We start from the raw sequence: 14,624 nt of genomic DNA, 5'->3' as shown, positions 1-14,624 counted from the left end.
AGCACCTCTTGAGGAATGGCACTATCTCAGAGTTAGACAGCGGAGGATAAGCAAACTGGAATTACCAGAGAGGTGAGGGAAAACCAGAAGAGTGCGGAATGTCATGGAAGGCAAGGGAAAAGAGTTATTCAAGAGTAACAGACACATAGCTGGGTTCGGTGGCTCACCTGTAATCCCGCATTTTGGGAGGCTGAGGTGAGTGGATTGCCTGAGCCCACGGGTTCGAGACCCGCCTGGGCAATTTGGCGAGACCTCATCTCTATAATAAATTAAAAAATCAGCCGGGCATGGTAGTGCGTGCCTGTAATTCTGGCTACTCGTAAGGCTGAGGCGGAAGGATCACCGCAGCCCAGTGGATCGAGGCTGCAGTGGCTGGGAGTGGCCACTGCACTCCAGTCTGGGTGACAGTGAGACTTCAACTTAAAAAAAAAAAAAAAAAGCCGGGCTCGGTGGCTCAGCCTGTAATCCTGTGCCTTTGGGAGGCTGAGGTGAGTGGATTGCCTGAGCCCGCGGGTTTGAGACCCGCCTGGGCAGGCGAAACCTCATCTCTACAATAAATCAAATAGGCGGAAGGATCGCCGGAGCCCAGCAGGTCAAGGCTGCGGTGGCCGGGAGCGGCCACTTCACTCCAGTCTGGGTGACAGAGTGAGACTCCAACTCCAAAAAAAAAAGACTAACAGACACTAATAATAAATAAATAATAAATAAATAAATGCTAACTAATAATAAATAAATGCTAACATATATTAAGTCCTAACCATGGTCAGGCTCTGTACTAATGACTTTGAATATATTGTTGAATTCAACATGTATAACAACTTTTTGAAATGAGAACTATTTCATAAATGAGGAAACTGTGGCAAAGAGATGTTAAGCAGCTGACTCAAGGTCAGGTGGCTGGTAAATGAGCTGGCATGTAAGCCCAAGCAGCCTGACTCCAAACTTTTGATTCACTCTTTTCTACTACTATCTCTAGTGCAGTTTGGGAGGTCTTACAAGATGAAGACTAGAGAGTGGCCAGTGGACGAACTGATGAGGCTATCCTCTGGAACATTATTAAAGGAATGTTGTTTCATAGGAGAGACAGAAGGGAAGCCAGACTGGAGCCCGTTGTCAGAAATGCTCCACGTTATGGCCTGTTTCCAGCTGTCTGAGGGAGTCAGTTAAGAGACCAGGCCAGTACGTCAACTCTGTATCCTCAATACTACCTAACTCACTGCCTTTAATATACTTTAATATATGCTTGAAATTGTATGTACATAGTTCATATAAAGTAGACAATGCTGGCCAGGCATAATGGTTCATACCTATCATCCGAGCACTTTGTAAAGCTGAGAGGGAAGGATCTGGGTATGGTGGCATGTGCTTGTAGTCTCAGCTACTCAGAAAGTTGAGGTGGGAGGATTGCCTGAGCCCCAGAAGGTTGAGGGTAAGCTATGATTGTAATACCACACTCCAGTCTGGGCAACACAGCGAGACACCCATCTCTATAAAAAGAAAAAAAAAGCCAGGTATGGTGGCATATACCAGTAGTCCTAACTACTTTGGAGGTTGAGGTGGGAGTATTGCCTGGTCTTTGACTATGCCACTGCACCCCAGTCTGGGTGACAGAGCAAGACCATCTCAAAAAAAAAAAAAAAAAAAAGACAGTACTGCCATATGCTGCTGTTAATTCTTCACATTAAATCATTTTAATGCTTTCAGAATCCTTTCTTACCTATTGCCTCACTGATCCTTACAACTGCTCCATTAGGTGGATTACTTTTACATTTAACAGATAAGAAACCAAGACTCACAGAGGCTAAGAAACCTGCCCACAGTTACACAGCTAGCATGGTTCAGCTAAGACCCAAATCAGGTTTTCTATCTCTAAACTACTGTTCTTTACTGGGAATCCCAATGGAAGGAGGACCTTCTTGGGAGCCAGGGAAACCTGAGTGCAAATGTGTCAGCTGTGTGACCCTAGACAAGTTACTCTACCTTTCTGGGCCTTTTGTTTTTGTATAAAACGGGAGTTGCAGGGTTATAGTGAGAACTGAATCAGATAATCTAAGTGAAACTCTTAATACAATGCTTAAGAAGTATTAGTTGTCCATCCTTGGCCCTACCCTCTTCATTTCTCTACCTCTGCCCCCTATAGAAGCTGTGGGGCTTCTGTGGGGTTTTAGTTCTCTCAAAGAAAAAAACAGGTGTGAGGCACACTGAAGGTCACATGCTGCTGCTGCATCCTAGAAATCCCACTCTGTGTTCAAGCTGGAGTCTCTCATGGGGACAGAGGAAGGCCCAGGTGTCTGTTCTTCCTTCCTCTATCATGCAAGTCCCAGCCCTCTAACAGCCAGTCTTAATGACCTACGGCCAGTCGGCTGTTTCCTTAGAGATAAACTAGACAGATGAGCAAACACCTCCTGACCAGAGTCAAAGGCTTGGGCCAATAAATGTTGCAGCAACATAACAGTACAACAGCAGATGGCAGAATTGCTCCACTGACTCCCACAGCAGAAGTCCAAGACCTAGAATAAAGTTAACAGCACTTTTGTTGACACTTTAGAGTCCACAAAACCTTGAACCAATACCTTCCAATGTTATCTGACACCACTAGTGTCAGGCAGGTGAGGGTTTTTATCCCCATACTATTTATAGAAGAGGAAACTGAGTCTCAGTGAGGTTAAATGACATACCCATATTCGGGAGTGCCAAGAGACTCTTGTAGGCAAGGAGTCAGAATGCCTGGATTCAATATAATGCCTATGCTACTTAGTAGCTCTGTAACTTTAAGCAAGAAACCTCCATTTCCCTATTTTTAAAGTAGGTAGACCCAGCACAACATTTATTGAGTCACTGTAAGGATTAAAAAGGATAACGCATGTGAAAAGCTTAGAACAATGTCTGGTATGGGGCACTCAATAAATGGTAACTATCACTTTAATTATGACTCTACCATGCTTGTTTAGATAATAGTGAGGGTGAGAAAATGAATGTGGCATTCAGCATCACAGAAAGTACTCTGTTGTCAGTCAGTACATTATTACAACACAGTTTCTGGTTGCCACGTGTGTCATTTCTTCATCGCCCTTCCTGGAGTCACAAATTTTGCAGAAATTAACTGTCACCTGATTAAGTGACCCGTCTTCTATCTGTATTAGCTCTTTTCCAGAGTGTAGGCATTACCAATCACTTCTAAAAAAAGAAAGTTTCAATAGTCTGAATTTGCAATTCTGAGAAAGGAGGCCCTGAGAGTTCCCAGGAGCCTTTAGAGTCGTGGATTTTCCCCCTGATAATGTTGTTAAGAACAGGTGAAGCAACAGAGACCCAGTTTGAGGCCATAAAGATTAACAAGGGTAGCTTTTATCTCCTCCTGGGTCAAACACCTCTGATAAAAGTGAGGGGACAATCATCAGAAAAGTTGTCAAGGTTCTTTGGCTTGTCAACATACCAAGAAGCCAGGTCACTATTCATAGCTCCACACTTTAACCTCAGCTACAAGTGACATGCACTCTGGCTGCTTTCCTGACTCCCCGAAGGACAGGGAGCCAGTTCCAGACAGCTTCAGAAAGAACTGGTTCAAATCTAGAATCAATGGCACTACTTAAGGAAAGGGAAGACCTAAGGTACTCAGAGTTTAAAAAGGGCTGGTCTGAATGCAGTGGTGTTTACAACTAATTGATCACAACCAGTTACAGATTTCTTTGTTCCTTCTTCATTCCTACTGCTTCACTTGACTAGCCTTTAAAAAAGGCCTGTTGTGTTGGGACGGCTGGAAAGAAGCAGCAGAAGCGTTGGTCAGCCATGTGTCCAGATTAGAAGGTTCTTGGCCAGGTGCCTAACTGGCCACTAGCAATTACAGATGAAGCTACTTTCAGGTTTGTCAGCTGGCCTCCACTGCACAATTCCAGGTTCCAGCTTCAAGTGGCTTCCTATTGTCCGAGCACCTGAGAATCTGGTGGAAGCCTAACAGTGGCAGGATAATGTATGTGGCTGCAGACAGGGGGATGGGGTAGTGTAAGGAGGAGGTGAGGGGAGAAGTTTGGGCTGGACCTCAGGAATTTCTCCATTTAATATCCAGCCCCACCCTGTGACTAGGAAAACAAAGGTGTTGGGAAAAGGGAGAAGAAAAGTCATTTCCTTTATTGTAACTGTAGCCCTGCTAGGTAAGAGTAAGGCTGGAAAGGGGCCATGAAGAATGAATTTCTAGGCCTGCACCTAGAAACTCTAAATTCATCAGAAAATCACTGGCAAAGTGAAGTGAGATCTTAAACGACTATCCAGGCTGATGCCCCATGCTCCTCATAACTCAGGTTACCTCTGGGGTCAGACACATACAGTCCTGCCCAGCCCTGAAGATCTTTCTCCAATTTGGGCAAAAATTAAATTGGATCCAAAAGACAGCGACTTTCCCCAGGGAAATTACCAGGCTCCACCTGAGGGTGCCATGTCATCTAGTTTGAACTTACCAGGGGAAAGCTCAGGAGACAGGAGACGTGCTCTTTCAATAGAGCTAGATTAGAGAGTCTCCATCTTTGAGGTGAGGTTGCAATAGGAGACTGAACCTAGATGCTCTACTATCTCCCACAAGAATGATCTTTGGATGACTTGTGACAAGGGGGTTCAAAGTTACCCTTAATCTTTGTGGCTCCACATCAGATGACCAATGAATATATAATAAAAGAAATATAAACATGTAGGTGTATATAGACAGACAATCACAACATAATATAAAGTGACAGTTACTGATTATTAAGGGTTTTCTATGTGTCAGGTACTATGCTAATAACTTATATAGATTATCACATTCAATCTTCTCTAACAGCCATGTGGGATAAGTAATAGTCTTTTCCCCATTTTACAGATTAGGTGCCTGAAGCTGAGGGAAATCACTTAAGGCCATTTAATAAATTGCAAAGCCAGGATTTAAAACTACAGTCTCATTCCATTCTCTTTTTTTTTTCTTTTTTTTTGAGTTGGAGTCTCTCACTCTGTCGCCCAGACTGGAGTGCAGTGGCCGCTCCCAGCCACCGCAGCCTCGACCTGCTGGGCTCCGGCAATTCTTCCACCTCAGCCTTCCAAGTAGCCGGAAATACAGGCACGTGCTACCACGCCCGGCTGATTTTTTGATTTATTGTAGAGATGAGGTCTCGTTGCCCAGGCGGGTCTCGAACCCGTGGGCTCAGGCAATCCTCTCACCTCAGCCTCCCAAAGGCGCAGGATTACAGGCTGAGCCACCGAGCCCGGCTCATAGCCCATACTCTTATCCACCATGCTAACATGTCTTACTCCCTCTTTATGTATATATATTTGTGTATATATGTTTTTCTTTCTCTCTCTGTCTTTCTCTGTCACACACACAGAGCTCTCTAACAAGCTAGCATCTGATCAGACCTACAAATGACCCAAGACTTCAGTTCTAATATCAGCTTTGTCATCCATAGCTTGGCTGAGCAACCCTGAGCAAGTCCTTGTGGTTTCAATCCTCTCATCTGTAATGTGAAGGGGTTATGCCACTAAGTAGGTGGTCTCTTCTAGTTCTGAAGTTCTTTAGCTCTAGAAGAATCCAGAAATTCCAAAAATTAACTTGCTCTACCCTGCCCTGCTTATTTTGGATAGCAAATATTCATACAAATAGGAAAACAGCAGGAACAAAATATGACCATATGGGTTAGATGCCAAGGCAAAACCCAGTCTGTAAACTCTAAGGGGTCTGATGCTTCTGAGCTCAGTTGTAAAATGAAAGGACTAGCCAAAGGTCCCTTACAGTTCTGACATTCTCTTCTTCTATCAAACTAAATGGAACATAAAAGGTAGAACCAAATTCCCTGGGAATTAAGGGAGGACAAACCAAGGCAGTAAGATCCATAGAGAAGAGGAGAGCTCTGAGTTAAGAGCTGAAAGGGCAGGAAAATGTTGGTTCCTCTCCAACTCTTACAGAGGCCAAATATCTCCAGTCCTACCCCCCATGTAGTTCCCAGTGGGGAGAGACAAGCCCTTAAAGGTCAACTGAATTACTTGGTATCAGCACAGGGGATGCTTTGCAACAAGAACTGTGTGTAGAAACTGGAATCTACAGTCTATCTCATTCTTAGAACATGAGCACAACCCCATCATTCAGACCTTGGGGCCACACAAGTCTATCCAGCATCTGAAGTGGACAGTTCCTCATTCCACTGATATGGAATGACCATGTGCTAGGCATTATTTTATGCTGCAGGGAATACAACGACAAGCTCCCACGCTTGAGAATTCCAATCTGATTCAGGGAAGGAATAACCATTCAGAGGGTGCCTACCATGTACTGGGTGCTTTGCACATATTATTTCATCCAATCTCAACAAATCTATGACATAAATTTTTTTTTATTTTTGAGTTGGAGTCTCACTCTGTCGCCCAGACTGGAGTGCAGTGGCCGCTCCCAGCCACCGCAGCCTCAACCTGCTGGGCTCCGGCGATCCTTCCGCCTCAGCCTTCCACATAGCTGGAACTACAGGCGCGCGCGCTACCATGCCTGGCTAATTTTTTGATTTATTGTAGAGATGAGGTCTCGCCTTCCCAAGTGGGTCTCGAACCCACGGGCTCAGGCAATCCACTCACCTCAGTCTCCCAGAGGCGCGGGATTACAGGCTGAGCCACCAAACCCGGCTGACATAAATTATTAACATCCTGTTTTCCAAATGAAGAAACCAAGCCTCAGATAGCAGGCACAAATCTGACCTTAAAATCTGTATAATATTCAAGAAACCAAGCTGTTTCCAAAAATAATAGGTGAATTATGATAAAGTTAACTAAAATAAAAAGTAGGAACCTAGAAAGGCACCCTAGGCTCTGCCAACCACACTAAAAACAACCCTTGAGGCACTGGTATAATCAGTAGTGCAGCCATGAGTCATTCTTTTTGGGCCTCAGTTTCCTCACCCATAGGTGAGGGTGCTGGGAGAAACCCTGGAAAAGGCTTCTCCCATCCCCCTACCCTGCCTCCAACTGCACTTGGTCCATTTGTGGCTCTTCCAATTTAACCTGGCTTCAGGGGACCATACTTGAAGTTTGGTCATAAGCTCTTCTTAGGCACATTCTTCTCCCTACTCTCCGACTCCCACACTGAGATTGAAATTCTTGAGTAAGAAGTTTGTTTCTGTATTTTCCAAAACATGATATAGTGCCTGGCCTGTAGTACACTGGTAAAGACAAGAGGACAGACCCACTTACCGGAAACAAGAGCTGTGCCAGGCTTCGTTGACTGTTCTGTATAACCTCTGGCTTGGAGCAACATGGTCCCCACAACCCCGACACCTCCAGGTATCTTCGCCTGCAAACAAAACCAAGAGGTTTAGATGCCCGAAGTAGTTGGAGGCAAAGGAACAGGATCTCTACCATGTAGAATAAGACTGAGTTAACAGAATCTTAAATTGAAAAGGTTAGGCCCTGCTCTGCTAGATGTACAGTTTCCCCTCCACAAGATCTCAGGTAAGCACTTTTCCAACCTCTGCTCATGTTCCCAGGGACAAGAAACTCATGGCCTCAAAAGTAGGCTCATTCCATTTTTAAAAAATAGTCCTGAGTTTTCCTTTTTTGCTATTGAAACAAAACCTGCAAAAGTCTAGAACTCTCAGCTTTTGCTTATAGCTCTGAGTAGAAGAAATGAACAGTCTCTTTTTTTTCAAAGTCAGCCCTCCCTATGACTGTCCCCAGCCAGGACCCAGAAACTTCTCTTCTCTGGTTAAACATGTTACTGACTTTTCCTATTCCTCAAAAGCCTTGTTTTTTCAGATTTTCCATCACCTAGTCCAGGAGCTCATTCATTCAACCAACATCATTGGTCCTCTCAATACAAAGCTCTATTTCGGAGGTTTTTAAATAACATCATCTCTGCTCCTCAAGAAGCAAACCCACTGGAAAAGAAACACCCTTCCATTTTGTGATCTTTTACCTGGATGTTATTTCAGAGGTAGAAGCAAATTTCTATTTTAGTTCAGAGAAAGAAAAGTATTGGCATAAAAGGAAAAGAACAAACATTTAATGAGTACCTCCTATATGACGAGAACTATGCTAGGTGCTTTCACAGATCCAGTTCCATTTAATTTTCAAAGCAATTCTGTAAGACGGGTATTATTACTCATTTAATGGATGGAAGAATGGAAACTCTGGACTGATCTAGCATTCAAACTGAGGCCTGACTCATTCTAAAGTCTCTGATGTTTCCACTCTACCATGTTAACTCCTGTTCACTCCAATGAGGAGAGATGGAAAAGTCTGTAGAGGAAGCTGACTCCTGAGCTGAGTCTTGCAAGATGGGAAAGGGTTGTGCAGGTTGAGAGATCAGCATGGACAAAAGCAGAGTCAGTTCATGTCCTTCCAAAAGAGAGGTGCCCCAAACAAAACACAATACTCCTGGTGTGGCTCAGATGCCAACTTCTTGAAATAAAGAGGTCAGCAGAGATGAAGCTGTGGTACCTGACTCAGCCCTAGAAAGCAGGACAAGATTGTTACAAGACTCCCTTGTGTGCCCTGTGTATGCAGCTTTGTTTTCTCTGTAACTCCAGACTGCTACAGGCACAGTGACAGTCACCGAACCCTGTTTCACAGGCACAGGGGCCATGAATAGACAAAGCACAGTTCCCAGCACTTCAAGATGGCTCAGCACCATTCTGGGGCAGCCAGTGTACACAGTTGTCCTCTTTGTACCCCAGAGGAGAGCTAGACAAGCTAGTAGAAGCCTTTAAAACACCACCTCAAACCACCTGTTCCTCTCCTCTAATTCATCAGTGATAGGACATATGCATACACATTATATATGCTCATCACTCATTCTTCCTGGATCTAAAATTCACAGAATCTTAAGAGGGACCTTTTTGGTTTTTGAGAGGCAGTGGTCTGAGAATGCACCATCATTCTCACAAACTCCAAGGTAGAAAGTCTGAGAAACTCATTCAAACCAGGCCCAGGATGAATTTCAGACACTGGGCAAGACAATGAATTAATGAGAGGGTTTCTAAATGAACACAGACATCCAAATCAGTCTCCCAAGTTCTGGAAATAATTCTGGAACTCTACATGGAAGTGCTTTTAGGGTCAGTTTATGGGCTGCCATGCCCCACCCCCAGCAGATCTCATTATTTTAGAGCTACACTTTGTTTCTCGTTTTTACTTTTTAACCCAAAAAGAATTCTCTCTAACCTAACCACCCACTTATTCAACAATTCAACTTCTTGGCTCTGAATAACTTCTAACTGTTTCAAAAATTCAAAGAGGATCAGGACTTTCCACTAAGAGAATATTAGAGATAATATGTTATCACCACACCCTTTCTCCAGTCTTAAGAAACTCAAAGTCATTCAATCAACACTTATTTAGCATCTGCTCTGTGTTAAATATGAGGGACCCAAAATTAAGATCCTCTACATCCTCCTCTCATATCCACCTGGTTCCACTTTCCAACTGTCTCATCTTTCCCTATCCAGGTCTTGTTCAGGTCTTTGGCTTCTTTTCCCTATCTACTGCACTCTTAGCTGGCTCACTCACACTTCAAGAGATCTCAGCTCCACGCAGACCCCCCAATATCTAACAAAACAAAGGTTGGACTTATTCAGTATGGCATCCTGTTCTGGATCCCATCCTATTCCACTTCTTCGAAGATGAGCACTTTCAGTTATCTTTATTGCACCCCCAACCTCCACATTGGCTCCTTCTCATTATCATTTAAATAAGTTTGAGTTACTGCCATTAAAAAAAAAAAAGCTAGGCTCAGTGGCTCAGCCTGTAATCCCATGATTTGGGAGGCTGAGGTGAGTGGATTGCCTGAGCCCATGGATTTGAAACCTGCCTGGGCAACTTGGCGAGACCTCATCTCCACAATAAAAAAAAAAAACCAAAAAAAAACAACCTCTGAACTCCACTTTCTCCTCTAGCTACCACCCTTACTGTTCCCTTTCACAGCTACACATACGAAAAAGTTGTCTATATGGTCACTACCCCATTTCCTCACTTCCCACTTATCACATAACCCACTGCAATCTGGCTTCCACCTCCACCATTTCTCTGAAACTGTCTCACCAAAGTCAACAATGACTGCTTATTGCAAAATTCAGTGGACCCACTTAAGTCATTCTTTCAGCAAATATTTACTGCATGTCAACTATGCATCTAACACTGTGTTGGGGAAAGAGCAGCAAATAAGAGAGATTGAGCATAGAGCAAATATTAAACAATAATTGTTTATTTATAATTGGGGCAAGTGGTATGAAGATATCAAGTTCATTACTAGGAAGATGGGGCAGGGCAAAGGAATATTCCTTGAAGAGGTAATTTCAAGCTGAGCTCTAGAGAATGAATATAAATTAACTGGACAAAAAAGGGAGAGTGAACATGGTAACACTGGAGATGGAAGGTATGTGCAAAGACCCTTGGGCAGGAACAAAAACTCCTCACAAACAGTTAAAGTTGGCTGTTGTTACCTCCGGAGGTCTAGAGGAACCATGTTTGGTCCCTGGCCTGTTACAATTCTTCAAGAAACACTTATTACGGCTGAGCACAGTAGCACATGCCTATAATCCCAGTGCTTTGGGAGGTTGAGGCTACAGAATTTTTGGAGGCCAGGAGTTCAAGACCAGCCTGGGCAACATGGCGAGACCTCAACTCTACAGAAAATACAAAAATTAGCCAGGCATGGTGGCACAGGTCTGTAGTCTCTGCTACTCTAGAGGATGAGGTAGGAGAATGGCTTGAGTCCAGGAATTCAAGGCTGCAGTGAGTTTTGATGGCATTACTGCACTACAGCCTGCATGACAGAGCGAGTGAGATGCTGCCTATAAAAATAAGAAGTGGCCAGGCTTAGTGGCTCAGCCTGTAATCCCAGCACTTTGGGAGGCTGAGGCGAAAGGATTGTCTGAGTCCAATGGTTTGAGACCAGCCCGGGCAACTTGGCAGGACCTCATCTCTACAATAAATCAAACATTAGCCGGGCGTGGTAGCGCACCTACAGTTCCAGCTACTTGGAAGGCTGAGGTGGAAAGGTTGCCAGAGAACAGCAGGTCAAAGCTGGGGTGGCCATGAGTATGCTACTGCACTCCAGCCTGGGCAATAGAGTGAGACTCCGACTCAAAAAAAAAAAGAAACTCAAATATTTATTTATTTATTTCAGTTTTTTAAAATCTCAAATATTTATTTATTTATTTAAGTCAGACTCTTATTCTGCTACCCAGGCTGGGATCAACCATGGCTCATTGCAGCCTCAACTTCCTGGGCTCAGGTGATCTTTCTGCCTCAGCCTCCTAGTAGCTGGGACTATAGGTACACATCACCATGTCTGGTTAATTTTTTTGATTCTTTGTAGAGACAAGATCTCACTATGCTGCCTAGGCTGGCCTGACCTCCAGGTTCAAGTGATTCTCCTGCCTCAGCCTCTCAAAGTGCTAGGATTGTAGGCATGAGCCACCATGCCCAGCCCCAAACATTTATTGAAAGAGCAAATGGTCCTCACAATGTGGCCCTAAAGAACTTTTATCTCTCATCATTTCTTACAAAGGAATGCTCTAGTTATATTTTGATCTATTTTCTATTCCTTCCACACACATTCATGTTCTTGCATGCTGACATTCACAACTCAAACTATTTTCTATGTATAGGATACTTTCCTCATCTTTTCCCTTAATCAAACTTCAATTATTTTCTTGATGGTCCCCTAAAAGCAGGCAGTGTTTGTTTCACTTTGTCTATGCATGGTTTATACCATTTGTTATTTAATTACGGTTCACTGGGCATGTTTCTGTCTCCTTCAGTCCTTCTCTCTCCACTCTGCTTCCCCCACGCCATCCTCAGCACCAAGAGGCAAGAAATACATCTTGATCGTCTTCGTATCTCCAGAGCCTAGCATAGGACCTAGTGCAGAACAGACACTTTGTGTGGTGAATCCAGATGAAAAGTTGGACCCAACTGCCAGTTATAAAGGTAATTTCCAAAGATAAGTTCCAAAGGTCAGCAGGGATGATTTCCACTAAAATAAGTGTTCTGGCTTTCAGACTGCCTATAGCTCGTCTCATGTGGATAAACTTTCCCTCAGTTTATCTGCTATCCATTCACACTGTTTTTCTGTCAGAAAGTACCCAAGCAAAGATACTCCACCTAGAGCCCTCACCCTCCTGAGCCCAGATTCTTTTCAAGAGAACACTCTTGACCTCTTTAGCTCCATTACAATCTTGAAATTCAATGATCTGATTCTCTTACAATCTTTATTCTAGGAAATGTAAGAGAAACATGATACTGTAATGCAAATCTTGGGGATTTCTGTAAAGCCCAATGCAAGACCAAACCAAAGTTCAGTCTGCCTGGGAAGTTCTTCCTTAGGAAAATATTTTTCTGTACCAGGCTGTTCATCCTCTCCCTCTGCAGTGCTTACTCTCATATTTGTAGACTTATCAACAGTGACTGATTGCTGGAGTGCAGAAAGGGAGCTTGATTAAGTAAATGTTCACAGCAGTCTTAAATGGGGTCCTTATTAAGGTGTCAAACAAAAAACTTGTGCTTTCCATTATTATTGGAATTTGTTGCTTTTAAGAAGTGTAAATGTGCAACGCAAACAAGGTGAAAATTGCAACAACTGGCCCATCACAAAGGTTCTCATCTTCAGAATCTTTTGAATCTTGGTATAAAATGTACTCACTTTATATACGCTTCTCTCTCTCACCTTCATAATTAGCAATGTAACCTCAAACAAATCTCTGTGAATCTAGCGGGGCAGGCACTAGGATGACAGGATTGTTAAGGCTGGAAGAGCCTTTAAAATCATCTAATCTAATCTAATCCATTTAATTTTTCTAAAAGAAAAATGGGCTTGGAAAAGGAAAATGGAGTTGCCTAACCAATACAAAGCTAGTGAAAGCAGGTCCAGCAGGGACTCAAACCCATGTTTGGAGACTTGGCATGTACACATGCCAGTCATGTGTAGTCTTTGTATTACCCTACAAAGCCTCCGACAAGTTGAGACTTGCTACAGAACACACAGCTATTCAGCAAAAGGGCTCAGCTTGGTACCCCAGCTCAGAGCCAGTGTATTTCCCACAACACTCACCTTAAACTGTGTCTAAGAGCTAGGTTTCTGTAAACCAGTCCTTTTCAGGTTTCAAAGTAGTGAGAAATTCCCAGGCACTGAGAGCTCATGAGACCTTAATGCCTAGCTTGAACCAACATGTATAGATACTATCTTTTCATTTGAAAAAAAATCCTTGAAGCTTCTCAAGTTCCACCAGACCATGAGAACTAGGAACAAAACTCAGCCAATTCAGTGTAGCATAAAACAAGTATGGTAACCACTGGGTCCCCTAGAAACTGGCCAGTCAGGTGCATAAATCCTACTTGTTCCAGGACAAAGCAGAAAGCAGAAGGGCAGGACAGCAGGTGGTGGGGCACAGCCAGAAGAAAAATATCTCATTTTAATTAAGTTGCTACCAGCAAGACTAACTAATGATTACAGTTCATTTAGATACTCTACCCTGTATTCCAAAGAGTATTCTTCCTCACTAGCTTACCAAATATTACCAAAGGGAGTGTCTCAGGGAAAAAGATTAGATGATTTTTAAAGGCACTTCTGAACTCTGAACCTTTGATTCTTCTTTCAAAAAAGGAGGCATCAAATGATTTCTTCTGGCTTTGAGAGACTGTAACATCAAACTAGGGGCCTCTCATTTTTCAATTAAAGCAGACACAGGCATCTCAGAAGTTTCACTCTTGCTGTTGCTCTCTTCTTCCTATTAGTTTACTAGGAAAAATTTGTGAGGCAAACAAAATAACTGGAGTTAAGACCTGGGTTTGAAAGCTAGCTCTGTCACTGTTTTGCCTGTGTCCTTGAGCAAATTATTTAATCTCTCTGAGTTTGTCTTCTAATCTTTAAAAAGAGAATACCATCTACTTTACAGGATTACCAGGTGAATTAAAAGAAATAATGTAATAGATGTGAAAATACCTGTGGTGCCTGGCACTTAATTGGACCAATTTGTAACTACTCTTCCTTCTTGCATGTGTATCTAGGAGGTTGGCTGGGGAAAAAGGCTTAGCTGAATACACTAAAATCTGAAGAGAAAGTTTTCAAACTAAATTCAGCAAACTACTTCTACGTCCCCACATGCAAGGCACAGACTAGGCTAGAAACAACTGGGATCCTTTGTGAGTACTGATGAGGTGTGAGGGACAAAGATATGTAAAGATATAACATGGCAGAGATGGACAAACTAGGTGCTGGGGGCAGGGCAAGCTCAAAACAGTAATAGGATACACTGTAGAGAGACAAATGAGACAGATGGCTCCTGTGGCTTTCAAGTTATCCAGGCTCTCACTTGCAACCCTAGTTTACTTAGCTATGAATGAGTAGGCACTTTCTTATCTGGGGAAAGGTCTGCAAAGAAGCTCTTTAACACAGGAACTGGTTAACCAATTCATATATTCTCACACAGTAGTTCTCTACCTGGTTGTCAATGATGGGAGAAAAAAAAACGACTTTAAGTCCTTACTATGTGCCAGGCAGTGTCCTGAGCACCATGCAGGTGTGAACTAATATAAAGATTCCATGTGGCTCAGTGGCTCAGCCTATAATCCCGCGCCTTTGGGAGGCTGAGGTGAGTGGATTGCCTGAACCCGCAGGTTCGAGA

General features: G+C 43.3%; 1 protein-coding gene across 1 annotated transcript in view; it reads right to left on the bottom strand.

Moving 5' to 3' along the window:
• LIMK2 (LIM domain kinase 2) overlaps positions 1-14,624 on the bottom strand; it is a 72,440-nt gene that overhangs the window by 52,684 nt on the left and 5,132 nt on the right. Inside the window, exon 2 of the mRNA XM_008056192.2 lies at positions 7,195-7,294. Within this exon, the coding sequence (XP_008054383.2) occupies positions 7,195-7,294 (100 nt within the window). The remainder of the gene's footprint in view (positions 1-7,194; positions 7,295-14,624) is intronic.

This window comes from Carlito syrichta, unplaced genomic scaffold (genome assembly GCF_000164805.1).
Source record: "Carlito syrichta isolate Samal-C Ts95f unplaced genomic scaffold, Tarsius_syrichta-2.0.1 Scaffold302276, whole genome shotgun sequence".
Taxonomy (NCBI): Eukaryota; Metazoa; Chordata; class Mammalia; order Primates; family Tarsiidae; genus Carlito; species Carlito syrichta.
The sequence above is the reverse complement of the archived record's forward strand: the minus strand, read 5'-3'. Positions and strand labels throughout refer to the sequence as shown.